The 27,183-nt window shown below is 46.0% G+C and overlaps 1 protein-coding gene across 1 annotated transcript in view; it reads left to right on the forward strand.

Annotated features, from left to right (window-relative positions):
* LOC129375726 (prolyl endopeptidase-like) overlaps nucleotides 1-27,183 on the forward strand; it is a 35,861-nt gene that overhangs the window by 750 nt on the left and 7,928 nt on the right. Inside the window, exons 2-7 of the mRNA XM_055054969.1 lie at nucleotides 158-232; nucleotides 304-437; nucleotides 1,449-1,579; nucleotides 1,661-1,870; nucleotides 1,984-2,105; nucleotides 2,596-2,701. Coding sequence (XP_054910944.1) covers nucleotides 158-232; nucleotides 304-437; nucleotides 1,449-1,579; nucleotides 1,661-1,870; nucleotides 1,984-2,105; nucleotides 2,596-2,701 — 778 coding nt within the window. The remainder of the gene's footprint in view (nucleotides 1-157; nucleotides 233-303; nucleotides 438-1,448; nucleotides 1,580-1,660; nucleotides 1,871-1,983; nucleotides 2,106-2,595; nucleotides 2,702-27,183) is intronic.

Consider the following 27,183-nt stretch of genomic DNA (forward strand, 5'->3'; position numbering starts at 1 on the left):
CGGTTCCGGTGCCGGTTCGGTTCCGGTGCCGTCAGCCTGCAGGTCCGGTGTGAAAGCTGCTGCTGACAGTTTTCATTCGGAGCTTCGCGGTTCCACGGAAACGTCCAGAACCAGAAGATCCGGTTTCAGAGCCAGACTCTGATTGTTTGTTGAACAGGTGGATGATTACCATGGAACCAAGGTACCGGACCCGTACGCCTGGCTGGAGGACCCGGACAGCCCGGAGACCATGGTAACGCCCTAGTCCTGCAGAACTCCCCCACCCCCGGCGGTTCCGGGTCTGACCCGATCTGTTGACTGCAGGCGTTTGTGGAGGAGCAGAACCAGCTGACCATGCCGTACCTGGAGAGCTGTGCGGTCCGGGTCCGGTTCCAGCAGCGCCTCACCGAGCTTTACGACTACCCCAAGTTCAGCTGCCCCTACAAGAGGGGGTCCAGGTACACAGCGCCGGACCGGGTCCGGACCGGATCCGGGTCCGAATGCGAACCGGGTCCGAATCCGAACCGGGTAGAATGCGAACCGGGTCCGAATCCGAACCGGGACTGTTCGGATTCAGACCCGGTTCGGATCTGGAACCGGTCTGAACCGGATCACACAGAAAACTTTAAAAACAGGTTCATGTTCCTTCCCACCTTATAAATAATAAAAAATTAGCAAAATGTTTTATTTTTATTTAGTTAATCATGAAAACATTTTAAAATGTAATAAAAATATAATAATGAATCTTATCTGGATGAAACCAGATGCATTTTTGGTTCATCAGTAATATTTATATTTTATGTTCCATTTAAAAGAACAATATTTAAAAACAATTATTTTATATCTAAAATAAACCTTGACTTTTGATATTGTTGAGTCAATAAAACACTGTAAAAAGTGAAGTTTAGTTCAGATGCAGGTTTTGACATAAACTCAGTTAAACAGAAATAATTCAGCAAGATGTTAAAATTACTGCAGCATTTTAAATGTTCACAAAGCAACACGATTCTAATAAAAATAAAAATACTACCATAAATAGTCGTAGCATTAAGAGAATAAACTTAATACTAATAATAAAGTTATTATTTTGACTTTATTCATTAATTGAATAAAGTGAAAATAATGAGAATGATGTCATAATATTAGTCATAAAACTGCAACTTTCTTCTTGTTTATGTATTTAATAGTTTCGTTGGTTTTAGTCGACCAGCTTCTTCCTGTTTGTTGTCGTTTGCTAATAAAGTTATTTCATTTTGAAGCTCTCCCATGCTAACAGGAGAAGCTAGCTGCTAAAGTTTCATCAGATGATCTGAAAACCGTTCAACTATTTTGAACTTCAGTGACTTTAAAGCAGAAAATTAGAATTTAATAAAATAAATTCAGTAAAAATGTGATTTTCACTGAAGGTTCAGACATTTTATTCCAGATTATTCCAGATTATTCCAGATTATTCCAGATTCTCCCTGCAGGTATTTCTACTTCCACAACTCGGGCCTCCAGAACCAGGACGTTCTGTACGTCCAGGACTCGCTGGACGCGCCGGCCTCCGTGTTCTTTGACCCGAACTCGCTGTCTGAAGACGGAACCGTGGCGCTGAAGAGTGAGTCCGGCTGAGAACCGGAACCGCTCCGGAACCGCTCCGGAACCGCTCCGGAACCGCTCTAATCCTCTGTCTCCGCAGTGGGCCGGCTGTCTGAGGAGTGTGAGTACTTTGCGTACGGGCTGAGCAGTGCCGGGTCGGACTGGGTCACGCTGCGCTTCCTGAACCCGGTCAGTCTGGCGCCGCTGCCCGATGTTCTGGAGCGGGTCAAGTTCAGCTGCCTGGCCTGGACCCACGACGCCCGGGGAATCTTCTACAACTGCTACCCGCCTCAGGACGGCAAGGCTGACGGTCAGAACCCGACCCGGTTCTGGTTCTGACAACAAACCAGAACCACCCAGGTCTGGCTCCAGATCAGAACCAGACCAACAGAACCAGAGTAACCAGCTGCTGTTGTCCCTCAGGCACCGAGACCACGTCCAACATCAACCAGAAGCTCTTCTACCATCGGATCGGAACCGAGCAGTCCGACGACGTTCTGGTGGCCGAGTTCCCGGACCATCCCAAATGGCACAGCTCGGTTACGGTGAGTCCGACCAGAACCAGGCACCAAAGAGTGCATTCACTGTGAGACGGGCCGGACCACCAGAACCACCAGAACCATCAGAACCCTGCAAACACTCATTCTGGCCCAGTACCAGTCCAGGTCCAATTAGAAACAGTTCAGTTCCAATCAGAATCAGAACTAGTCCAGTTCCAAACAGAACCAGTTCAGGTCCAATCAGAACCAGTCTGAGCTTCCTGATTCAGACATTTTCATAAAAATGTTTACGGATCAGAACCAGTCCAAACTGGTTCGTATTGGGTCGGAACCAGATCCAATTCTGTTGTGTTTAATGACCTGGAGAAAAAACCCAGATATTTCTGTGTCGACCCGGTTCTGGTTTGGTTCTGGTGCATTAGTGGGTCCAGGTTCTGAAACCTTTCAGGATTGACTCGCTAGGAGAATCCGGCTCCAGGTTTTGGTTCTTCTGGGTTTCGGACCGGCTGACGCTGCGTGTTCGGTTCTCCTGCAGGTATCAGATGACGGCCGGTACGCGGTTCTGTCCATCACCGAGGGCTGCCGACCCGTCAACCGGCTCTGGTACTGCGACCTGCAGGCGCTTCCGGACGGGATCCAAGGTGGGTCAGGGATCCCTGGAGACCGGACCGGACTGACTAGCCTGGACCAGACTGGATTGGACTGGACTGGACTGGACTGGACTGGACTGGACTGGACTGGACTGGACCGGACTGACTGGACCGGACTGGACTGGACCGGACCGGACTGGATTGGACTGGACTGGACTGGACTGGACTGGACCGGACTGGACTGGACTGTACCGGACTGGATTGGACTGGACTGACTGGACCGGACTGACTGGACTGACTGGACCGGACTGGACTGGACCGGACCGGACTGGATTGGACTGACTGGACTGGACTGGACTGACTGGACTGGACTGGACTGACTGGACCGGACTGGACCGGACCGGACTGGATTGGACTGACTGGACTGGACTGGACTGACTGGACTGGACTGGACTGACTGGACTGGACTGCAGCAGCTGCTCTGCTTCAGATCACGTTTAGTGAAGCTGCCGAGTTTTTGAGGAAAAAGAATTTCAATTAAAGCTGCAAGCAGCCTCGAACGGCCCTCGCAGCCAAGCGCCGCTCCGGCCTATTGTCCACCGCGGGGTACGAGCAATCGCAGTACCCCGAAGCCACCACAGAAGCTCTCACGCAGTTTTCAGCACCTCCGGCCGCACTGCGGAAGCTGTGGCTGAGTTTCCATCAATGCTTCCCACGTTCCAACACAGAAGTTGTTCCGCAGTTTCCACGCCCGTCCACCAGGCGGTACGCATCTATGCGTTCGGCGGCTATCCTTGACGATGCAAAAAAATGTGGTATAGATTCATTGCTTTAGCGAGGAAATATAGCTGGCGGATTAATGTAGGACGCGCAGTGGAGTCAAAATATATTTCAATGCTGTTGTTCTCTTTAGAGGTCAACAAAGGTCATACGTATCCAATTTGGCGTCAGTCGGATGATCCACGTGACATTTACAGCCGATCATATGCACATAGCGAAGTACTACAGTTCGTCATTTTTCATCATTTTCAGCTGTGTTTCTAAAGCACTCTATTTCATTGTTGGAGTAATACTTACTCAGAATGGCGAATTACTGAAATGGTTTGGAAGAAGTAAGAAAACGCTACATTTACTGCATGATTTAATTCAACAAAAATTATCTGAGACATTTCTATCCTTTTAGAAATGTCATGGCAACACACTCACAAAGTTTTCACGCCCATCCGCCCGTGGATCTGTTTATCATCGGTGGAGGAACACTGACACCTACTGGCGAAATACTGATATTGTTCTTCATCCTGATTATCTGCTGTTTCATTTGTGGAGCAATACTGACCCCAAGTGGCGAATTACTGAAATGGTTAATAAACGGCAAAAATGGGATCAAAATCTGAACTTCAATCTAAAATGGCCGACTTCCTCTGGGGTTTGGACCATGGCTCCAAGAGACTTTTTTGTAAGTCCTGACATGGTACACATGTGTACAAAGTTTCGTAATTGTAGGTTAAAGCATGGCTTGTGGCTGATCATTTTAAATTTTCTAGGGGGCGCTATAGAGAAATTGGGCCACACCCTACAAATATTGTGATGGATTCCTGTCGGGAGTGGATGAAGATCCATCCTTGTGAGTTTGGAGCAGCTGCGCCCAAAAATGTGGAATTGAGAGCCAAACGTATGGCGATGGCGTTACAGGACACTTCGCCACGCCGCCACGCCCACCTGCTCCATCGTAGCTGGTCGGGATTAGAATCCTCAACACACCAACATGGCTTCTGTGTCTGGGCACAGTTTCATGTTGATGAGGTCAAAGGGGTCAGATAGCGACCTTTCACAGTAAAAACATTACACTTCCTGTTCTCAGGGGGCGTGGCCTAAGTGATGTCATCATTCGACCATACGGTATTGTAGGACACCCGATGATGATCAATCACAGTAACTTTGGTGCCTCTGTGAGTTTCTGTGTAGGAAATATAGCAGTTTATGTTTTTATGGCGAGTAGGTGAACTTTGACCCCTGCTAACCCTCCTTCAGCATTCTCAAAAACTCACCGTTTTGATAACTTTAGATGGGACATGCCTTATGAACAGACTGACCGAGTTTGAAGCCGATCAATCGAAATCCCTAGGAGGAGTTCGATCAAATACGGAGGCTGTAAACGGCAAAAAATGGGGTCAAAATCTGAACTTCAATCTAAAATGGCCGACTTCCTGTGGGGTTTAGACCATGGCTCCAAGAGACTTTTTTGTAAGTCCTGACAAGGTACACATGTGTACAACGTTTCGTAATTGTAGGTTAAAGCATGGCTTGGGGCTGATCATTTAAAGTTTTCTAGGGGGCGCTATAGAGAAACTAGGCTACGCCCACCAACTATTGTGATGGCTTCCTGTCGGGGAGTGGATGAAGATCCATCCTTGTGAGGTTGGAGCAGCTGGAACAGAAACTGTGGAATTGAGAGCAAAACGTATGGCGATGGCGTTACAGGTCACTTCGCCACGCCGCCACGCCCACCTGCTCCATCGAAGCTGGTCGGGGTTGGAATCCTCAATACACCAACATGTTTTCTGTGTCTGGGCACAGTTTCATGTTGATGAGGTCAAAGGGGTCAGATAGCGACAGTTCACAGTAAAACATTACACTTCCTGTTCTCAGGGGGCGTGGCCTAAGTGATGTCATCATTCGACCATAGGGTATTGTAGGGCAGCCGATGATGATCAATCACAGTAACTTTGGTGCCTCTGTGAGTTTCTGTGTAGGAGATATAGTAGTTTATTTTTTTATGGCGAGTAGGTGAACTTTGACCCCTGCTAACCCCCCTTCAGCATACTCAAAAACTCACCGTTTTGATAACTTTAGATGGGACATGCCTTATGAACAGACTGACCGAGTTTGAAGCCGATCAATCGAAATCCCTAGGAGGAGTTCGATCAAATACGAAGGCTGTAAACGGCAAAAATGGGGTGAAAATTTGACCTTCAATCCAAAATGGCTGACTTCTTGTGATACTTGCACTATGACATTAATTGTAAATTTTGAGCATCTTGGGGAGCTCTACAAGTGTACCAAATTTCATGTCTCTACGATGAAGTAAGTGAATAGCAAAGGGTCCTTTGAAAATTTCTAGGTGGCGCTATTGAGCCATTTCTTGTGGAATTTTTGCGACGACTTTAAAATACGTAAATTTGAAACAGGCTTAAGGCCTCCGCCAAGTTTGGTGAGTTTTTGAATATGATAAAGCCCCCAAAAAGCCAATTCATTTGGAGGGAGAATCGTAATAATAATTAAAGCTGCAAGCAGCCTCGAACGGCCCTCGCAGCCAAGCGCCGCTCCGGCCTATTGCCACCGCGGGGTACTAGCAACCGTCGCCTCACGTCAGCCACCACAGAAGCTCTCACGCAGTTTTCAGCTTCTCCGCCCGCACCGCGGAAGCTGTTGCTCAGTTTCCATCAACGCTGGCCACGTGCTAACACAGAAGTTGTTGCGCAGTTTCCGCGCCCGTCCACCAGGCGGTACGCACTGATGCGTTCGGAGGCGCTCCTTGACGATGCAAAAAATGTGGTGCAGATTCATTGGTTTGCTAGGAAATATAGCTGGCGGATTAATGTAGGACGCGCATTGGAGTCAAAATATATTTCAATGCTGTTGTTCTCTTTAGAGGTCAACAAAGGTCATACGTATCCAATTTGGCGTCAGTCGGATGATCCACGTGTCATTTACAGCCGATCATATGCACATGGCGAAGTACTACAGTTCGTCATTTTTCATCATTTTCAGCTGTGTTTGTAAAGCACTCTATTTTATTGTTGGAGTAATACTTACTCAGAGTGGCGAATTACTGAAATGGTTTGTAAGAAGTAAGAAAACGCTACATTTACTGCATCATTTAATTCAACAAAAATTATCTGAGACATTTCTATCCTTTTAGAAATTTCATGGCAATGCTCTCACAAAGTTTTCACGCCCATCCCACCCGTGGATCTGTTTCTCATTGGTGGAGGAACACTGACACCTACTGGCGAAATACTGATATTGTTCTTCATCCTGTTTATCTGCTGTTTCATTTGTGGAGCAATACTGACCCCAAGTGGCGAATTACTGAAATGGTTTATAAACGCCAAAAATGGGATCAAAATCTGAAATTCAATCTAAAATGGCCGACTTCCTCTGGGGTTTAGACCATGGCTCCAAGAGACTTTCTTGTAAGTCCTGACATGGTACACACGTGTACAAAGTTTCGTAATTGGGTTAAAGCATGGCTTGGGGCTGATCATTTAAAATTTTCTAGGGGGCGCTATAGAGAAATTAGGCCACACCCTACAAATATTGTGATGGATTTCTGTCGGGGAGAGGATGAAGATCCATCCTTGTGTGTTTGGAGCAGCTGGGCCCAAAAATGTGGAATTGAGAGCCAAACGTATGGCGATGGCGTTACAGGTCACTTCGCCACGGCGCCACGCCCCCTGCTCCATTGAAGCTGGTCGGGGTTGGAATCCTCAACACACCAACATGTCTTCTGTGTCTGGGCACAGTTTCATGTTGATGAGGTCAAAGGGGTCAGATAGCGACCGTTCAGAGTAAAACATGACACTTCCTTTCTCAGGGGGCGTGGCCTAAGTGATGTCATCATTCGACCATAGGGTATTGTAGGACACCCGATGATGATCAATCACAGAAACTTTGGTGCCTCTGTGAGTTTCTGTGTAGGAGATATAGCAGTTTATTTTTTTACGGCGAGTAGGTGAACTTTGACCCCTGCTAACCCCCCTTCCGCATTGTCAAAAACTCACCATTTTGATAACTTTAGATGGGACATGCCTTATGAGCAGACTGACCGAGTTTGAAGCCGATAAATCGAAATCCCTAGGAGGAGTTCGATCAAATAGGAAGGCTGTAAACGGCAAAAATGGGGTCAAAATCTGAACTTCAATCTAAATGCCCGACTTCCTGTGGGGTTTAGACCATGGCTCCAAGAGACTTTTTTGTAAGTCCTGACATGGTACACATGTGTACACAGGTTCGTAATTGTAGGTTAAAGCATGGCTTGGGGCTGATCATTTAAAAGTTTCTAGGGGGCGCTATAGAGAAATTAGGCCACGCCCACCAAATATTCTGATGGATTACTGTCAGGGAGTGGATGAGGATCCATCCTTGTGAGTGTGGAGCAGCTGGGCCTGAAAATGTGGAATTGAGAGCCAAACGTATGGCGATGGCGTTACAGGTCACTTCGCCACGCCGCCACGCCCACCTGCTCCATCAAAGCTGGTCGGGGTTGGAATCCTCAATACACCAACATGTCTTCTGTGTCTGGGCACAGTTTCATGTTGATGAGGTCAAAGGGGTGAGATAGCGACCGTTCCCAGTTAAACATGACACTTCCTGTTCTCAGGGGGCGTGGGTCTAAGTGATGTCATCATTCGACCATAGGGTATAGTAGGGCAGCCAATGATGATTAATCACAGTAACTCTGGTGCCTCTGTGAGTTTCTGTGTAGGAGATATAGCAGTTTATGTTTTTATGGCGAGTACTTGAACTTTGACCCCTGCTAACCCCCCTTCAGCATACTCAAAAACTCACAGTTTTGATAACTTTAGATGGGACATGCCTTATGAACAGACTGACCGAGTTTGAAGCCGATCAATCGAAATCCCTAGGAGAGTTCGATCAAATACGAAGGCTGTAAACGGCAAAAATGGCCTCAAAATTGGACCTTCAATCCAAAATGGCCGACTTTCTGTGATACTTGCACTATGACATTAATTGTAAATTTTGAGCGTCCTGGGAGCTCTACAAGTGTACCAAATTTCATGTCTCTAGGATAAAGTAAGTGAATAGCAAAGGGTCCTTTGAAAATTTCTAGGTGGCGCTATTGAGCCATTTCTTGTGGGATTTTTGTGATGACCTTAAAAATCAAAATTTTTAAACAGGCTTAAGGCCTCCGCCAAGTTGGTGAGTTTTCCAATATGATAAGGCCCCCAAAAAGCCCCCCAAAGAGGTGGGAAGAAAAATATAATAATTAAAGCTGCAAGCAGCCTCGAACGGCCCTCGCAGCCAAGCGCCGCTCCGGCCTATTGTCCACCGCGGGGTACGAGCAACCGCCGCCTCACGCCAGCCACCACAGAAGCTCTCACGAAGTTTTCAGCTCCTCCGCCCGCACCGCAGAAGCTGTTGCTCAGTTTCCATCAACGCTGGCCACGTGCTAAGACAGAAGTTGTTGCGCAGTTTCCGCGCCCGTCCACCAGGCGGTACGCACTGATATTGTAGGACACCCGATGATGATCAATCACAGAAACTTTGATGCCTCTGTGAGTTTCTGTGTAGGAGATATAGCAGTTTATTTTTTACGGCGAGTAGGTGAACTTTGACCCCTGCTAACCCCCTTCAGCATTCTCAAAAAGTCACCGTTTTGATAACTTTAGATGGGACATGCGTTATGAGCAGACTGACCGAGTTTGAAGCCGATCAATCGAATCCCTAGGAGGAGTTCGATCAAATACGGAGGCTGTAAACGGCAAAAATGGGGTCAAAATCTGAACTTCAATCTAAAATGGCCGACTTCCTGTGGGGTTTACCATGGCTCCAAGAGACTTTTTTGTAAGTCCTGACATGATACACATGTGTACAAAGTTTCGTATTTGTAGGTTAAAGCATGGCTTGGGGCTGATCATTTAAAGTTTTCTAGGGGGCGCTATAGAGAAATTAGGCCACGCCCACCAAATATTATTGTGATGGATTCCTGTCGGGGAGTGGATGAGGATCCATCCTTGAGTTTGGAGCAGCTGGCACGAAAATGTGGAATTGAGAGCCAAACGTATGGCGATGGCGTTACAGGTCACTTCGCCACGCCGCCACGCCCAGCTGCTCCATCGAATCTGGGTCGGGGTTGGAATCCTCAATACACCAACATGTCTTCTGTGTCTGGGCACAGTTTCATGTTGATGGTCAAAGGGGTCAGATAGCGACCTTCCACAGTAAAACATTACACTTCCTGTTCTCATGGGGCGTGGCCTAAGTGATGTCATCATTCGACCATAGGGTATTGTAGGACACCCGATGATGATCAATGACAGAAACTTTGGTGCCTCTGTGAGTTTCTGTGTAGGAGATATAGCAGTTTATTTTTTTGCGGCGAGTAGGTGAACTATGACCCCTGCTAACCCCCCTTCAGCATTCTCAAAAACTCACCGTTTTGATAACTTTAGATGGGACATGCCTTATGAGCAGACTGACCGAGTTTGAAGCCGATCAATCGAAATCCCTAGGAGGAGTTCGATGAAATAGGAAGGCTGTAAACGGCAAAAATGGGGTCAAAATCTGAACTTCAATCCACAATGGCCGACTTCCTGTGGGGTTTAGACCATGGCTCCAAGAGACTTTCTTTTAAGTACAATACAAATGTACAATACAAATGTGTACAAAGTTTCGTAATTGTAGGTTAAAGGCTTGGGGCTGATCATTTAAAGTTTTCTAGGGGGCGCTATAGAGAAATTAGGCCACGCCCACCAAATATTGTGATGGTTTCCTGTCGGGGAGTAGATGAGGGTCCATCCTTGTGAGTTTGGAGCAGCTGGGCCTGAAAATGTGGAATTGAGAGCCAAACGTATGGCGATGGCGTTACAGGTCACTTCGCCACGCCGCCACGCCCACCTGCTCCATCAAAGCTGGTCGGGGTTGGAATCCTCAACACACCAACATGTTCTCTGTGTCTTGGCAAAGTTTCATGTTGATGAGGTCAAAGGGGTCAGATAGCGACCATTCTCAGTAAAACATGACACTTCCTGTTCTTAGGGGGCGTGGTCTAAGTGATGTGATCATTCGACCACAGGGTATTGTAGGGCAGCCAATGATGATTAATCACAGTAACTCTGGTGCCTCTGTGAGTTTCTGTGTAGGAGATATAGCAGTTTTGTTTTTATGGCGAGTAGGTGAACTTTGACCCCTGCAAAACCCCTTCAGCATTCTCAAAAACTCACAGTTTTGATAACTTAGATGGGACATGCCTTATGAACAGACTGACCGAATTTGAAGCCGATCAATCGAAATCCCTAGGAGGAGTTCGATCAAATACGAAGGCTGTAAACGGCCAAAATGGCCTCAAAATTGGACCTTCAATCCAAAATGGCCGACTTCCTGTGATACTTGCACTATGACATTAATTGTAAATTTTGAGCGTCCTGGGGAGCTCTACAAGTGTACCAAATTCATGTCTCTAGGATAAAGTAAGTGAATAGCAAGGGTCCTTTGAAAATTTCTAGGTGGCGCTATTGAGCCATTTCTTGTGGGATTTTTGTGATGACCTTAAAAATCAAAATTTTTAAACAGGCTTAAGGCCTCCGCCAAGTTTGGTGAGTTTTCCAATATGATAAGGCCCCCAAAAAGCCCCCCAAAGAGGTGGGAAGAAAAATAATAATAATAATAATAATAATAATAATAATAATAATTAAAGCTGCAAGCAGCCTCGAACGGCCCTCGCAGCCAAGCGCCGCTCCGGCCTATTGCCACCGCGGGGTACTAGCAACCGGCGCCTCACGCCAGCCACCACAGAAGCTCTCACAGTTTTCAGCTCTTCCGCCCGCATCGCGGAAGCTGTTGCTCAGTTTCCATCAACGCTGGCCACCCTAACACAGAAGTTGTTGCGCAGTTTCCGCGCCCGTCCCAGGGTACGCACTGATGCGTTCGGAGGCGCTCCTTGACGATGCAAAAAATGTGGTGCAGATTCATTGGTTTAGCGAGGAAATATAGCTGGCGGATTAATGTAGGACGCGCAGTGGAGTCAAAATATATTTCAATGCTGTTGTTCTCTTTAGAGGTCAACAAAGGTCATACGTATCCAATTTGTCGTCAGTCGGATGATCCACGTGTCATTTACAGCCGATCATATGCACATGGCGAAGTACTACTGTTCGTCATTTTTCATCATTTTCAGCTGTGTTTCTAAAGCACTCTATTTCATTGTTGGAGTAATACTTACTCAGAGTGGCGAATTACTGAAATGGTTTGTAAGAAGTAAGAAAACGCTACATTTACTGCATGATTTAATTCAACAAAAAATTATCTGAGACATTTCTATCCTTTTAGAAATGTCATGGCAACGCTCTCACAAAGTTTTCACGCCCATCCGCCCGTGGATCTGTTTGTCATTGGTGGAGGAACACTGACACCTACTGGCGAAATACTGATATTGTTCTTCATCCTGTTTATCTGCTGTTTCATTTGTGGAGCAATACTGACCCCAAGTGGCGAATTACTGAAATGGTTTATAAACGCCAAAAATGGGATCAAAATCTGAACTTCAATCTAAAATGGCCGACTTCCTCTGGGGTTTAGACCATGGCTCCAAGAGACTTTTTTGTAAGTCCTGACATGGTACACACGTGTACAAAGTTTCGTAATTGTAGGTTAAAGCATGGCTTGGGGCTGATCTTTTAAAATTTTCTAGGGGGCGCTATAGATAAATTAGGCCACACCCTACAAATATTGTGATGGATTCCTGTCGGGGAGTGGATGAAGATCCATCCTTGTGAGTTTGGAGCAGCTGTGGCCAAAAATGTGGAATTGAGAGCCAAACGTATGGCGATGGCGTTACAGGTGACTTCGCCACGCCGCCACGCCCAGCTGCTCCATCGAAGCTGGTCGGTTTGGAATCCTCAACACACCAACATGTCTTCTGTGTCTGGGCACAGTTTCATGTTGATGAGGTCAAAGGGGTCAGATAGCGACCGTTCAGAGTAAAACATGACACTTCCTTTTCTCAGGGGGCGTGGCCTAAGTGATGTCATCATTCGACCATAGGGTATTGTAGGACACCCGATGATGATCAATCACAGAAACTTTGGTGCCTCTGTGAGTTTCTATGTAGGAGATATAGCAGTTTATTTTTTATGGGGAGTAGGTGAACTTTGACCCCTGCTAACCCCCCTTCAGCATTCTCAAAAACTCACCGTTTTGATAACTTTAGATGGGACATGCCTTATGAGCAGACTGACCGAGTTTGAAGCCGATCAATCGAAATCCCTAGGAGGAGTTCGATCAAATAGGAAGGCTGTAAATGGCAAAAATGGGGTCAAATCTGAACTTCAATCCAAAATGGCCGACTTCCTGTGGGGTTTCGACCATGGCTCCAAGAGACTTTTTGTAAGTCCTGACAAGGTACACATGTGTACAACGTTTCGTAATTGTAGGTTAAAGCATGGCTTGGGGCTGATCATTTAAAGTTTTCTAGGGGCGCTATAGAGAAATTAGGCCACGCCCACCAAATATTGTGATGGATTCCTGTAGGGGAGTAGATGAGGGACCATCCTTGAGTTTGGAGCAGCTGGGCCTGAAAATGTGGAATTGAGAGCCAAACGTATGGCGATGGCGTTACAGGTCACTTCGCCACGCCGCCACGCCCACCTGCTCATCAAAGCTGGTCGGGGTTGGAATCCTCAACACACCAACATGTTCTCTGTGTCTGGGCACAGTTTCATGTTGATGAGGTCAAGGGGTCAGATAGCGACCGTTCTCAGTAAAACATGATACTTCCTGTTCTCAGAGGGTGTGGTATAAGTGATGTCATCATTCGACCATAGGGTATTGTAGGGCAGCCAATGATGATTAATCACAGTAACTCTGGTTCCTCTGTGAGTTTCTGTGTAGGAGATATAGCAGTTTATGTTTTTATGGCGAGTAGGTGAACTTTGACCCCTGCTAACCCCCCTTCAGCATACTCAAAAACTCACAGTTTTGATAACTTTCAATGGGACATGCCTTATGAACAGACTGACCGAGTTTGAAGCCGATCAATCGAAATCCCTAGGAGGAGTTCGATCAAATACGGAGGCTGTAAACAGCAAAAATGGCCTCAAAATTGGACCTTCAATCCAAAATGGCCGACTTCCTGTGATACTTGCACTATGACATTTAATTGTAAATTTTGAGCGTCCTGGGGAGCTCTACAAGTGTACCAAATTTCATGTCTCTAGGATAAAGTAAGTGAATAGCAAAGGGTCCTTTGAAAATTTCTAGGTGGCGCTATTGAGCCATTTCTTGTTGGATTTTTGTATGACCTTAAAAATCAAAATTTTAAACAGGCTTAAGGCCTCCGCCAAGTTTGGTGAGTTTTCCAATATGATAAAGCCCCCAAAAAGCCCCCCAAAGAGGTGGGAAGAAAATAATAATAATAATAATAATAATAATTAAAGCTGCAAGCAGCCTCGAACGGCCCTCGCAGCCAAGCGCCGCTCCGGCCTATTGCCACCGCGGGGTACTAGCAACCGTCGCTCACGCCAGCCACCACAGAAGCTCTCACGCAGTTTTCAACGCCTCCGCCTACACCGCGGTAGCTGTTGCTGAGTTTCCATCAACGCTTCACACGTTCCAACACAGAAGTTGTTGCGCAGTTTCCGCGCCCGTCCAGGCGGTACGCATCGATGCGTTCGGCGGCGCGCTCCTTGACGATGCTAAAAAATGTGGTGCAGAGTCATTGGTTCAGCGAGGAAATATAGCTGGCGGATTAATGTAGGGGGCGCAGTGGAGTCAAAATACATTTCAATACTTTTGCTCTTTAGAGGTCAACAAAGTTCATACATATTCAATTTGGCGCCAGTCGAATGATCCGCGTGTCATTTACAGCCGATCGATGCACATGGCGAAGTACTGCAGTTCGTCATTGTTCATCATCTTCAGCTGTGTTTCTAAAGAACTCTATTTCATTGTTGGAGTAATACTTACTCAGAGTGGGGAATTACTGAATGGTTTGTAAGAAGTAAGAAAATGCTACATTTACTACATGATTTAATTCAACAGAAATTATCTGAGACATTTCTATCCTTTTAGAAATTTCACGGCAACGTTCACAAAGTTTTCATGCCCATCCGCCCATGGATCTGTCATTGGTGGAGGAACACTGACACCAACTGGCGAAATACTGATATTGTTCTTCATCCTGTTTATCTGCTGTTTCATTTGTGGAGCAATACTGACCCCAAGTGGCGAATTACTGAAATGGTTTATAAACGCCAAAAATGGGGTCAAATCTGAACTTCAATCTAAAATGGCGGACTTCCTGTGGGGTTTAGACCATGGCTCCAAGAGACTTTTTTGTAAGTCCTGACATGGTACACATGTGTACAAAGTTTCGTAATTGTAGGTTAAAGCATGGCTTGGGCTGATCATTTAAAAGTTTCTAGGGGGCGCTATAGAGAAATTAGGCCACGCCCACCAAATATTCTGATGGATTCCTGTCAGGGAGTGGATGAGGATCCATCCTTGTGAGTGTGGAGCAGCTGGGCCTAAAAATGTGGAATTGAGAGCCAAACGTATGGCGATGGCGTTACAGGTCACTTCGCCACGCCGCCACGCCCAGCTGCTCCATTGAAGCTGGTCGGGGTTGGAATCCTCAATACACCAACATGTCTTCTGTGTCTGGGCACAGTTTCATGTTGATGAGTCAAAGGGGTGAGATAGCGACCGTTAACAGTAAAACATTACACTTCCTGTTATCAGGGGGCGTGGCCTAAGTGATGTCATCATCCGACCATAGGGTGTTGTAGGAGAGCCGATGATGATCAATCACAGTAACTTTGGTGCCTCTGTGAGTTTCTGTATAGGAGATATAGCAGTTTATTTTTTATGGGGAGTAGGTGAACTTTGACCCCTGCTAACCCCCCTTCAGCATACTCAAAAACTCACCGTTTTGATAACTTTAGATGGGACATGCCTTATGAACAGACTGACGGAGTTTGAAGCCGATCAATCGAAATCCCTAGGAGGAGTTCGATCAAATACGAAGGCTGTAAACGGCAAAAATGGGTCAAATCCAAACTTTAATCCAAAATGGCTGACTTCCTGTGGGGTTTAGACCATGGCTCCAAGAGACTTTTTTGTAAGTCCTGACAAGGTACACGTGTACAAAGTTTCGTAATTGTAGGTTAAAGCATGGCTTGGGGCTGATCATTTAAAGTGTTCTAGGGGGCGCTATGAGAAATTAGGCCACACCCTACAAATATTGTGATGGATTCCTGTAGAGGAGTGGATGAAGATCCATCCTTGTGAGTTTGGAGCAGCTGTGCCCAAAAATGTGGGAATTGAGAGCCAAACGTATGGCGATGGCGTTACAGGTAACTTCGCCACGCCCAGCTGCTCCATCGAAGCTGGTCGGGGTTGGAATCCTTAACACACCAACATGTCTTCTGTGTCTGGGCACAGTTTCATGTTGATGAGGTCAAAGGGGTCAGATAGCGACCATTGACAGTAAAACATTACACTTCCTGTTCTCAGGGGGCGTGGCCTAAGTGATGTCATCATTTGACCATAGGGTATTGTAGGACACCCGATGATGATCAATCCCAGAAACTTTGGTGCCTCTGTGAGTTTCTGTGTAGGAGATATAGCAGTTTATTTTTTTACGGTGAGTAGGTGAACTTTGACCCCTGCTAACCCCCCTTCAGCATTCTCAAAAACTCACCGTTTTGATAACTTTAGATGGGACATGCCTTATGAACAGACTGACCGAGTTTGAAGCCGATCAATCGAAATCTCTAGGAGGAGTTCGATCAAATAGGAAGGCTGTAAACGGCAAAAATGGGGTCAAATCTGAACTTCAATCCAAAATGGCTGACTTCCTGTGGGGTTTAGACCATGGCTCCAAGAGACTTTCTTTTAAGTCCTGACATGATACAAATGTGTACAAAGTTTCGTAATTGTAGGTTAAAGCATGGCTTGGGGCTGATCATTTAAAGTTTTCTAGGGGCGCTATAGAAAAATTAGGCCACGCCCACCAAATATTGTGATGGATTCCTGTAGGGGAGTAGATGAGGGACCATCCTTGTGAGTTTGGAGCAGCTGGGCCTGAAAATGTGGAATTGAGAGCCAAACGTATGGCGATGGCGTTACAGGTCACTTCGCCACGCCGCCACGCCCATCTGCTCCATCAAAGCTGGTCGGGGTTGGAATCGTCAACACACCAACATGTTCTCTGTCTTGGCACAGTTTCATGTTGATGAGGTCAAAGGGGTCAGATAGCGACCGTTCTCAGTAAAACATGACGCTTCCTGTTCTCAGGGGGCGTGGTCTAAGTGATGTCATCATTCGACCACAGGGTATTGTAGGGCAGCCAATGATGATTAATCACAGTAACTCTGGTGCCTCTGTGAGTTTCTGTGTAGGAGATATAACAGTTTATGTTTTTATGGCGAGTAGGTGAACTTTGACCCCTGCTAAACCCCCTTCAGCATACTCAAAAACTCACAGTTTTTAAACTTTAGATGGGACATGCCTTATGAACAGACTGACCGAATTTGAAGCCGATCAATCGAAATCCCTAGGAGGAGTTCGATCAAATACGAAGGCTGTAAACGGCAAAAATGGCCTCAAAATTGGACCTTCAATCCAAAATGGCCGACTTCCTGTGATACTTGCACTATGACATTAATTGTAAATTTTGAGCGTCCTGGGGAGCTCTAGAAGAGTACCAAATTTCATGTCTCTAGGATAAAGTAAGTGAATAGCAAAGGGTCCTTTGAAAATTTCTAGGTGGCGCTATTGAGTCATTTCTTATGGGATTTTTGCAATGACCTTAAAATACAAATTTTGAAACTCCCTTTACGCGTCCGCCAAGTTTGGTGAGTTTTTTGAATATGATAAAGCCCTCAAAAGCCAATTCATTTGGGTGGAAGAATAATAATAATAAATAATAATAATAATAATAAGAAACAGTACAGAAACAATAGGCCTTCGCAGCGCTTAGCTGCTCGGGCCTAATTAAAGCTGCAAGCAGCCTCGAACGGCCCTCGCAGCCAAGCGCCGCTCCGGCCTATTGCCACCGCGGGTTAGCAACCATCGCCTCACGCCAGCCACCACAGAAGCTCTCACGCAGTTTTCTGCGCCTCTGCCCGCACCGCGGAAGCTGTTGCTCAGTTTCCATCAACGCTGCCCACGTGCTAACACAGAAGTTGTTGCGCAGTTTCTGCGCCCGTCCACCAGGTGGTACGCATCGATGCGTTCGGCTGCGCTCCTTGATGATGCCAAAAAAATGTGGTGCAGATTCATTGGTTTAGCGAGGAAATATAGCTGGCGGATTAATGTACGGGCGCAGTGGAGTCAAACTACGTTTTCAATGCTGTTTTGCTCTTTTAGAGGTCAACAAAGGTCATACGTATCCAATTTGGCGTCAGTCGGAAGATCCACGTGTAATTTACAGCCGATCATATGCACATGGCGAAGTATTACAGTTCGTCATTTTTCATCATTTTCAGCTGTGTTTCTAAAGCACTCTATTTCATTGTTGGAGTAATTCTTATCAGATTGGCGAATTACTGAAATGGTTTGTAAGAAGTAAGAAAACGCTACATTTACTACATGATTTAATTCAACAAAAATTATCTGAGACATTTCTATCCTTTTAGAAATTTCATGGCAACGCTCTCACAAAGTTTCGCCCCATCCGCCCGTGGATCTGTTTGTCATTGGTGGAGGAACACTGACACCTACTGGCGAAATACTGATATTGTTCTTCATCCTGTTTTATCTGCTGTTTCATTTGTGGAGCAATACTGACCCCAAGTGGCGAATTACTGAAATGGTTTATAAACGCCAAAAATGGGATCAAAATCTGAACTTCAATCTAAAATGGCCGACTTCCTCTGGGGTTTAGACCATGGCTCCAAGAGACTTTTGTAAGTCCTGACATGGTACACATGTGTACAAAGTTTTGTAATTGTAGGTTAAAGCATGGCTTGGGGCTGATCATTTAAAATTTTCTAGGGGGCGCTATAGAGAAATTAGGCCACACCCTACAAATATTGTGATGGATTCCTGTCGGGGAGTGGATGAAGATCCATCCTTGTGAGTTTGGAGCAGCTGCGCCCAAAAATGTGGAATTGAGAGCCAAACGTATGGCGATGGCGTTACAGGTCACTTCGCCACGCCGCCACGCCCAGCTGCTCCATCGAAGCTGGTCGGGGTTGGAATCCTCAACACACCAACATGTCTTCTGTGTCTGGGCACAGTTTCATATTGATGAGGTCAAAGGGGTCAGATAGCGACCATTCAAAGTAAAACATTACACTTCCTTTTCTCAGGGGGCGTGGCCTAAGTGATGTCATCATTCGACCATAGGGTATTGTAGGACACCCGATGATGATCAATCACAGAAAACTTTGGTGCCTCTGTGAGTTTCTGTGTAGGAGATATAGCAGTTTATTTTTTACGGCGAGTAGGTGAACTTTGACCCCTCCTAACCCCCCTTCAGCATTCTCAAAAACTCACCGTTTTGATAACTTTAGATGGGACATGCCTTATGAGCAGACTGACCGAGTTTGAAGCCGATCAATCGAAATCCCTAGGAGGAGTTCGATCAAATACGGAGGCTGTAAACGGCAAAAATGGGGTCAAAATCTGAACTTCAATCTAAAATGGCCGACTTCCTGTGGGGTTTAGACCATGGCTCCAAGAGACTTTTTGTAAGTCCTGACATGATACACATGTGTCCAAAGTTTCGTATTTGTAGGTTAAAGCATGGCTTGGGGCTGATCATTTAAAGTTTTTCTAGGGGGCGCTATAGAGAAATTAGGCCACGCCCACCAAATATTGTCATGGATTCCTGTCGGGGAGTGGATGAAGATCCATCCTTGTGAGTTTGCAGCAGCTGGGCCCGAAAATGTGGAATTGAGAGCCAAACGTATGGCGATGGCGTTAGAGGTCACTTCGCCACGCCGCCACGCCCAGCTGCTCCATCGAATCTGGTCGGGGTTGGAATCCTCAATACACCAACTGTCTTCTGTGTCTGGGCACAGTTTCATGTTGATGAGGTCAAAGGGGTCAGATAGCGAAGGTCCACAGTAAAACATTACACTTCCTGTTCTCATGGGGCGTGGCCTAAGTGATGTCATCATTCGACCATAGGGTATTGTAGGACACCCGATGATGAACAATCACAGAAACTTTGGTGCCTCTGTGAGTTTCTGTGTAGGAGATATAGCAGTTTATTTTTTTATGGCGAGTAGGTGAACTTTGACCCCTGCTAACCCCCTTCAGCATACTCAAACTCACCGTTTTGATAACTTTAGATGGGACATGCCTTATGAACAGACTGACCGAGTTTGAAGCCGATCAATCGAAATCCCTAGGAGGAGTTCGATCAAATACGGAGGCTGTAAACGGCAAAAATGGCCTCAAAATTGGACCTTCAATCCAAAATGGCTGACTTCCTGTGATACTTGCACTATGACATTAATTGTAAATTTTGAGCATCTTGGGGAGCTCTACAAGTGTACCAAATTTCATGTCTCTAGGATAAATTAAGTGAATAGCAAAGGGTCCTTTGAAAATTTGTAGGTGGCGCTATTGAGCCATTTTTTTATGGGATTTTTGCAATGACCTTAAAATACAAAATTTTGAAACTCCCTTTACGCGTCTGCCAAGTTTGGGTGAGTTTTTGAAAATGATAAAGCCCCCAAAAAGGCCCCTCTTTAGGGGGGCAGAATAATAATAATAATTAAAGCTGCAAGCAGCCTCGAACGGCCCTCGCAGCCAAGCGCCGCTCCGGCCTATTGCCACCGCGGGGTACTAGCAACCGGTGCCTCACGTCAGCCACCACAAAAGCTCTCACGCAGTTTTCAGCTCCTCCGCCTGCACCGCGGAAGCTGTTGCTCAGTTTCCATCAACGCTGGCCACGTGCTAACACAGAAGTTGTTGCGCAGTTTCCGCGCCCGTCCACCAGGCGGTACGCACTGATGCGTTCGGAGGCGCTCCTTGACGATGCAAAAAATGTGGTGCAGATTCATTGGTTTAGCGAGGAAATATAGCTGGCGGATTAATGTAGGACGCGCAGTGGAGTCAAAATATCTTTCAATGCTGTTGTTCTCTTTAGAGGTCAACAAAGGTCATACGTATCCAATTTGGCGTCAGTCGGATGATCCACGTGTCATTTACAGCCGATCATATGCACATGGCGAAGTACTACAGTTCGTCATTTTTCATCATTTTCAGCTGTGTTTCTAAAGCACTCTATTTCATTGTTGGAGTAATACTTACTCAGAGTGGCGAATTACTGAAATGGTTTGTAAGAAGTAAGAAAACGCTACATTTACTGCATGATTTAATTCAATAAAAATTATCTGAGACATTTCTATCCTTTTAAATTTCATGGCAACGCTCTCACAAAGTTTTCGCGCCCATCCGCCCATGGATCTGTCATTGGTGGAGGAACACTGACACCTACTGGCGAAATACTGATATTGTTCTTCATCCTGTTTATCTGCTGTTTCATTTGTGGAGCAATACTGACCCAAGTGGCGAATTACTGAAATGGTTTATAAACACCAAAAATAGGATCAAAATCTGAACTTCAATCTAAAATGGCCGACTTCCTCTGGGGTTTAGACCATGGCTCCAAGAGACTTTTTTGTACGTCCTGACATGGTACACACGTGTACAAAGTTTAATTGTAGGTTAAAGCATGGCTTGGGGCTGATCATTTAAAATTTTCTAGGGGGCTATAGAGAAATTAGGCCACACCCTACAAATATTGTGATGGATTCCTGTCGGGGAGTGGATGAAGATCCATCCTTGTGAGTTTGGAGCAGCTGCGCCCAAAAATGTGGAATTGAGAGCCAAACGTATGGCGATGGCGTTACAGGTGACTTCGCCATGCCGCCACGCCCAGCTGCTCCATCGAAGCTGGTCGGGGTTGGAATCCTCAACACACCAACATGTCTTCTGTGTCTGGGCACAGTTTCATGTTGATGAGGTCAAAGGGGTCACATAGCGACCATTCAGAGTAAAACATGACACTTCCTTTTCTCAGGGGGCGTGGCCTAAGTGATGTCATCATTCGACCATAGGGTATTGTAGGACACCCGATGATGATCAATCAGAGAAACTTTGGTGCCTCTGTGAGTTTCTGTGTAGGAGATATAGCAGTTTATTTTTTATGGGGAGTAGGTGAACTTTGACCCCTGCTAACCCCTTCAGCATTCTCAAAAACTCACCGTTTTTATAACTTTAGATGGGACATGCCTTATGAGCAGACTGACCGAGTTTGAAGCCGATCAATCGAAATCCCTAGGAGGAGTTCGATCAAATACGGAGGCTGTAAACGGCAAAAATGGGGTCAAAATCTGAACTTCAATCTAAAATGGCCGTCTTCCTGTGGGGTTTCGACCATTGCTCCAAGAGACTTTTTTGTAAGACCTGACAAGGTACACATGTGTACAACGTTTCGTAATTGTAGGTTAAAGCATGGCTTGGGGCTGATCATTTAAAGTTTTCTAGGGGGCGCTATAGAGAAATTAGGCCACGCCCACCAAATATTGTGATGGATTCCTGTAGGGGAGTAGATGAGGGACCATCCTTGTGAGTTTGGAGCAGCTGGGCCTGAAAATGTGGAATTGAGAGCCAAACGTATGGCGATGGCGTTACAGGTCACTTCGCCACGCCGCCACGCCCACCTGCTCCATCAAAGCTGGTCGGGGTTGGAATCCTCAACACACCAACATGTTCTCTGTGTCTGGGCACAGTTTCATGTTGATGAGGTCAAAGGGGTCAGATAGCGACCATTCAGAGTAAAACATGACACTTCCTTTTCTCAGGGGGCGTGGCCTAAGTGATGTCATCATTCGACCATAGGGTATTGTAGGGCAGCCAATGATGATTAATCACAGTAACTCTGGTTCCTCTGTGAGTTTCTGTGTAGGAGATATAGCGGTTTATGTTTTTATGGCGAGTAGGTGAACTTTGACCCCTGCTAACCCCCCTTCAGCATACTCAAAAACTCACCGTTTTGATAACTTTAGATGGGACATGCCTTATGAACAGACTGACCGAGTTTGAAGCCGATCAATCGAAATCCCTAGGAGGAGTTTGATCAAATACGGAGGCTGTAAACGGCAAAAATGGGCTCAAAATTGGACATTCAATCCAAAATGGCCGACTTCCTGTGATACTTGCACTATGACATTAATTGTAAATTTGAGCGTCCTGGGGAGCTCTACAAGTGTACCAAATTTCATGTCTCTAGGATAAAGTAAGTGAATAGCAAAGGGTCCTTTGAAAATTTCTAGGTGGCGCTATTGAGCCATTTCTTGTGGGATTTTTGTGATGACCTTAAAAATCAAAATTTTTAAACAGGCTTAAGGCTTCCGCCAAGTTTGGTGAGTTTTCCAATATGATAAGGCCCCCAAAAAGCCCCCCAAAGAGGTGGGAAGAAAAATAATAATAATAATAATAATTAAAGCTGCAAGCAGCCTCGAACGGCCCTCGCAGCCAAGCGCCGCTCCGGCCTATTGCCACCGCGGGGTACGAGCAACCGCCGCCTCACGCCAGCCACCACAGAAGCTCTCACGCAGTTTTCAGCGCCTCCGCCCGCACCGCGGAAGCTGTTGCTCAGATTCCATCAACGCTGGCCACGTGCTAACACAGAAGTTGTTGCGCAGTTTCCGCGCCCGTCCACCAGGCGGTACGCACAGATGCGTTCGGATGCGCTCCTTGACGATGCAAAAAATGTGGTGCAGATTCATTGGTTTAGCGAGGAAATATAGCTGGCGGATTAATGTAGGACGCGCAGTGGAGTCAAAATATATTTCAATGCTGTTGTTCTCTTTAGAGGTCAACAAAGGTCATACGTATCCAATTTGGCGTCAGTCGGATGATCCACGTGTCATTTACAGCCGATCATATGCACATGACGAAGTATTACAGTTCGTCATTTTTCATCATTTTCAGCTGTGTTTCTAAAGAACTCTATTTCATTGTTGGAGTAATACTTACTCAGAGTGGCGAATTACTGAAATGGTTTGTAAGAAGTAAGAAAACGCTACATTTACTGCATGATTTAATTCAACAAAAATTATCTGAGACATTTCTATCCTTTTAGAAATTTCATGGCAACGCTCTCACAAAGTTTTCACGCCCATCCGCCCGTGGATCTGTTTGTCATTGGTGGAGGAACACTGACACCTACTGGCGAAATACTGATATTGTTCTTCATTCTGTTTATCTGCTGTTTCATTTGGAGCAATACTGACCCCAAGTGGCGAATTACTGAAATGGTTTATAAACGCCAAAAATGGGATCAAAATCTGAACTTCAATCTAAAATGGCTCACTTCCTCTGGGGTTTAGACCATGGCTCCAAGAGACTTTTTTGTAAGTCCTGACAAGGTACACACGTGTACAAAGTTTCGTAATTGTAGGTTAAAGCATGGCTTGGGGCTGATCATTTAAAATTTTCTAGGGGGCGCTATAGATAAATTAGGCCACACCCTACAAATATTGTGATGGATTCCTGTCGGGGAGTGGATGAAGATCCATCCTTGTGAGTTTGGAGCAGCTGTGCCCAAAAATGTGGAATTGAGAGCCAAACGTATGGCGATGGCGTTACAGGTCACTTCGCCACGCCGCCACGCCCAGCTGCTCCATCGAAGCTGGTCGGGGTTGGAATCCTCAACACACCAACATGTCTTCTGTGTCTGGGCACAGTTTCATGTTGATGAGGTCAAAGGGTCAGATAGCGACCGTTCAGAGTAAAACATGACACTTCCTTTTCTCAGGGGGCGTGGCCTAAGTGATGTCATCATTCGACCATAGGGTATTGTAGGACACCCGATGATGATCAATCACAGAAACTTTGGTGCCTCTGTGAGTTTCTGTGTAGGAGATATAGCAGTTGATTTTTTATGGGGAGTATGTGAACTTTGACCCCTGCTAACCCCCCTTCAGCATTCTCAAAAACTCACCGTTTTGATAACTTTAGATGGGACATGCCTTATGAGCAGACTGACCGAGTTTGAAGCCGATCAATCGAAATCCCTAGGAGGAGTTCGATCAAATAGGAAGGCTGTAAATGGCAAAAATGGGGTCAAAATCTGAACTTCAATCTAAAATGGCCGACTTCCTGTTGGGTTTAGACCATGGCTCCAAGAGACTTTTTTGTAAGTCCTGACAAGGTACACACGTGTACAACGGTTTGTAATTGTAGGTTAAAGCATGGCTTGGGGCTGATCATTTAAAGTTTTCTAGGGGGCGCTATAGAGAAATTAGGCCACGCCCCACAAATATTGTGATGGATTCCTGTCGGGGAGGTGATGTCGATCCATCCTTGTGAGTTTGCAGCAGCTGGGCCCGAAAATGTGGAATTGAGAGCCAAACGTATGGCGATGGCGTTAGAGGTCACTTCGCCACGCCGCCACGCCCACCTGCTCCATCGAATCTGGTCGGGGTTGGAATCCTCAATACACCAACATGTTTTCTGTGTCTGGGCACAGTTTCATGTTGATGAGGTCAAAGGGGTCAGATAGCGACCGTCCACAGTAAAACATTACACTTCCTGTTCTCAGGGGGCGTGGCCTAAGTGATGTCATCATTCGACCATAGGGTATTGTAGGACACCCGATGATGATCAATCACAGAAACTTTGGTGCCTCTGTGAGTTTCTGTGTAGGAGATATAGCAGTTTATTTTTTTGGGGAGTAGGTGAACTTTGACCCCTGCTAACCCCCCTTCAGCATACTCAAAAACTCACCGTTTTGATAACTTTAGATGGGACATGCCTTATGAACAGACTGACGGAGTTTGAAGCCCATCAATCGAAATCCCTAGGAGGAGTTTGATCAAATACGAAGGCTGTAAACGGCAAAAATGGGTCAAAATCCAAACTTCAATCCAAAATGGCTGACTTCCTGTGGGGTTTAGACAATGGCTCCAAGAGACTTTTTTGTAAGTCCTGACAAGGTACACACGTGTACAAAGTTTCGTAATTGTAGGTTAAAGCATGGCTTGGGGCTGATCATTTAAAGTGTTCTAGGGGGCGCTATAGAGAAATTAGGCCACACCCACCAAATATTGTGATGGATTCCTGTCGGGGAGTGGAGGAGGATCCATCCTTGTGAGTTTGCAGCAGCTGGGCCCGAAAATGTGGAATTGAGAGCCAAACGTATGGCGATGGCGTTACAGGTCACTTCGCCACGCCGCCACGCCCACCTGCTCCATCGAAGCTGGTCGGGGTTGGAATCCTCAATACACCAACATGTTTTCTGTGTCTGGGCACAGTTTCATGTTGATGAGGTCAAAGGGGTCAGATAGCGACAGTTCACAGTAAAACATGACACTTCCTGTTCTCAGGGGGCGTGGCCTAAGTGATGTCATCATTCGACCATAGGGTATTGTAGGGCAGCCGATGATGATCAATCACAGTAACTTTGGTGCCTCTGTGAGTTTCTGTGTAGGAGATATAGCAGATTATTTTTTTACGGCGAGTAGGTGAACTTTGACCCCTGCTAACCCCCCTTCAGCATACTCAAAAACTCACCGTTTTGATAACTTTAGATGGGACATGCCTTATGAACAGACTGACCGAGTTTGAAGCCGGTCAATGGAAATCCCTAGGAGGAGTTCGATCAAATACGGAGGCTGTAAACGGCAAAAATGGGCTCAAAATTGGACCTTCAATCCAAAATGGCCGACTTCCTGTGATACTTGCACTATGACATTAATTGTAAATTTTGAGCATCTTGGGGAGCTCTACAAGTGTACCAAATTTCATGTCTCTACGATGAAGTAAGTGAATAGCAAAGGGTCCTTTGAAAATTTCTAGGTGGCGCTATTGAGCCATTTCTTGTGGAATTTTTGCGACGACTTTAAAATACGTAAATTTGAAACAGGCTTAAGGCCTCCGCCAAGTTTGGTGAGTTTTTGAATATGATAAAGCCCCCAAAAAGCCAATTCATTTGGAGGGAGAATAATAATAATAAGAAACAGTAGGAAAAGGCCTTCGCAGCGCTTAGCTGCTCGGCCTAATAATAATAATAACAGTATACAATAGGCCTTCGCAGCGCTTAGCTGCTCGGGCCTAATAAAAGTACAGATACAATAGGCCTTCGCAGCGCTTAGCTGCTCGGGCCTAATAAGGGGGCTTAAATAAGAAACAGTACAGAAACAATATAGGGAGAATCGTAATAATAAGAAGAAACAGTACAGAAACAATAGGCCTTCGCAGCGCTTAGCTGCTCGGGCCTAACAAGTGAAGAAACTTCAGGATGTTGAAACTCTGGTGAGAAAATGTGAACCTGAGTGAGTGAGTGAGTGAGTGAGTGAGTGAGTGAGTGAGTGAGTGAGTGAGTGAGTGAGTGAGTGAGTGAGTGAGTGAGTGAGTGAGTGAGTGAGTGAGTGAGTGAGTGAGTGAGTGAGTGAGTGAGTGAGTGAGTGAGTGAGTGAGTGAGTGAGTGAGTGAGTGAGTGAGTGAGTGAGTGAGTGAGTGAGTGAGTGAGTGAGTGAGTGAGTGAGTGAGTGAGTGAGTGAGTGAGTGAGTGAGTGAGTGAGTGAGTGAGTGAGTGAGTGAGTGAGTGGAGTGAGTGAGTGAGTGAGTGAGTGAGTGAGTGAGTGAGTGAGTGAGTGAGTGAGTGAGTGAGTGAGTGAGTGAGTGAGAGTGAGTGAGTGAGTGAGTGAGTGAGTGAGTGAGTGAGTGAGTGAGTGAGTGAGTGAGTGAGTGAGTGAGTGAGTGAGTGAGTGAGTGAGTGAGTGAGTGAGTGAGTGAGTGAGTGAGTGAGTGAGTGAGTGAGTGAG

Source organism: Poeciliopsis prolifica, unplaced genomic scaffold (assembly GCF_027474105.1).
Source record: "Poeciliopsis prolifica strain line A6 unplaced genomic scaffold, Auburn_PproV2 SCAFFOLD041, whole genome shotgun sequence".
Lineage (NCBI taxonomy): Eukaryota > Metazoa > Chordata > Actinopteri > Cyprinodontiformes > Poeciliidae > Poeciliopsis > Poeciliopsis prolifica.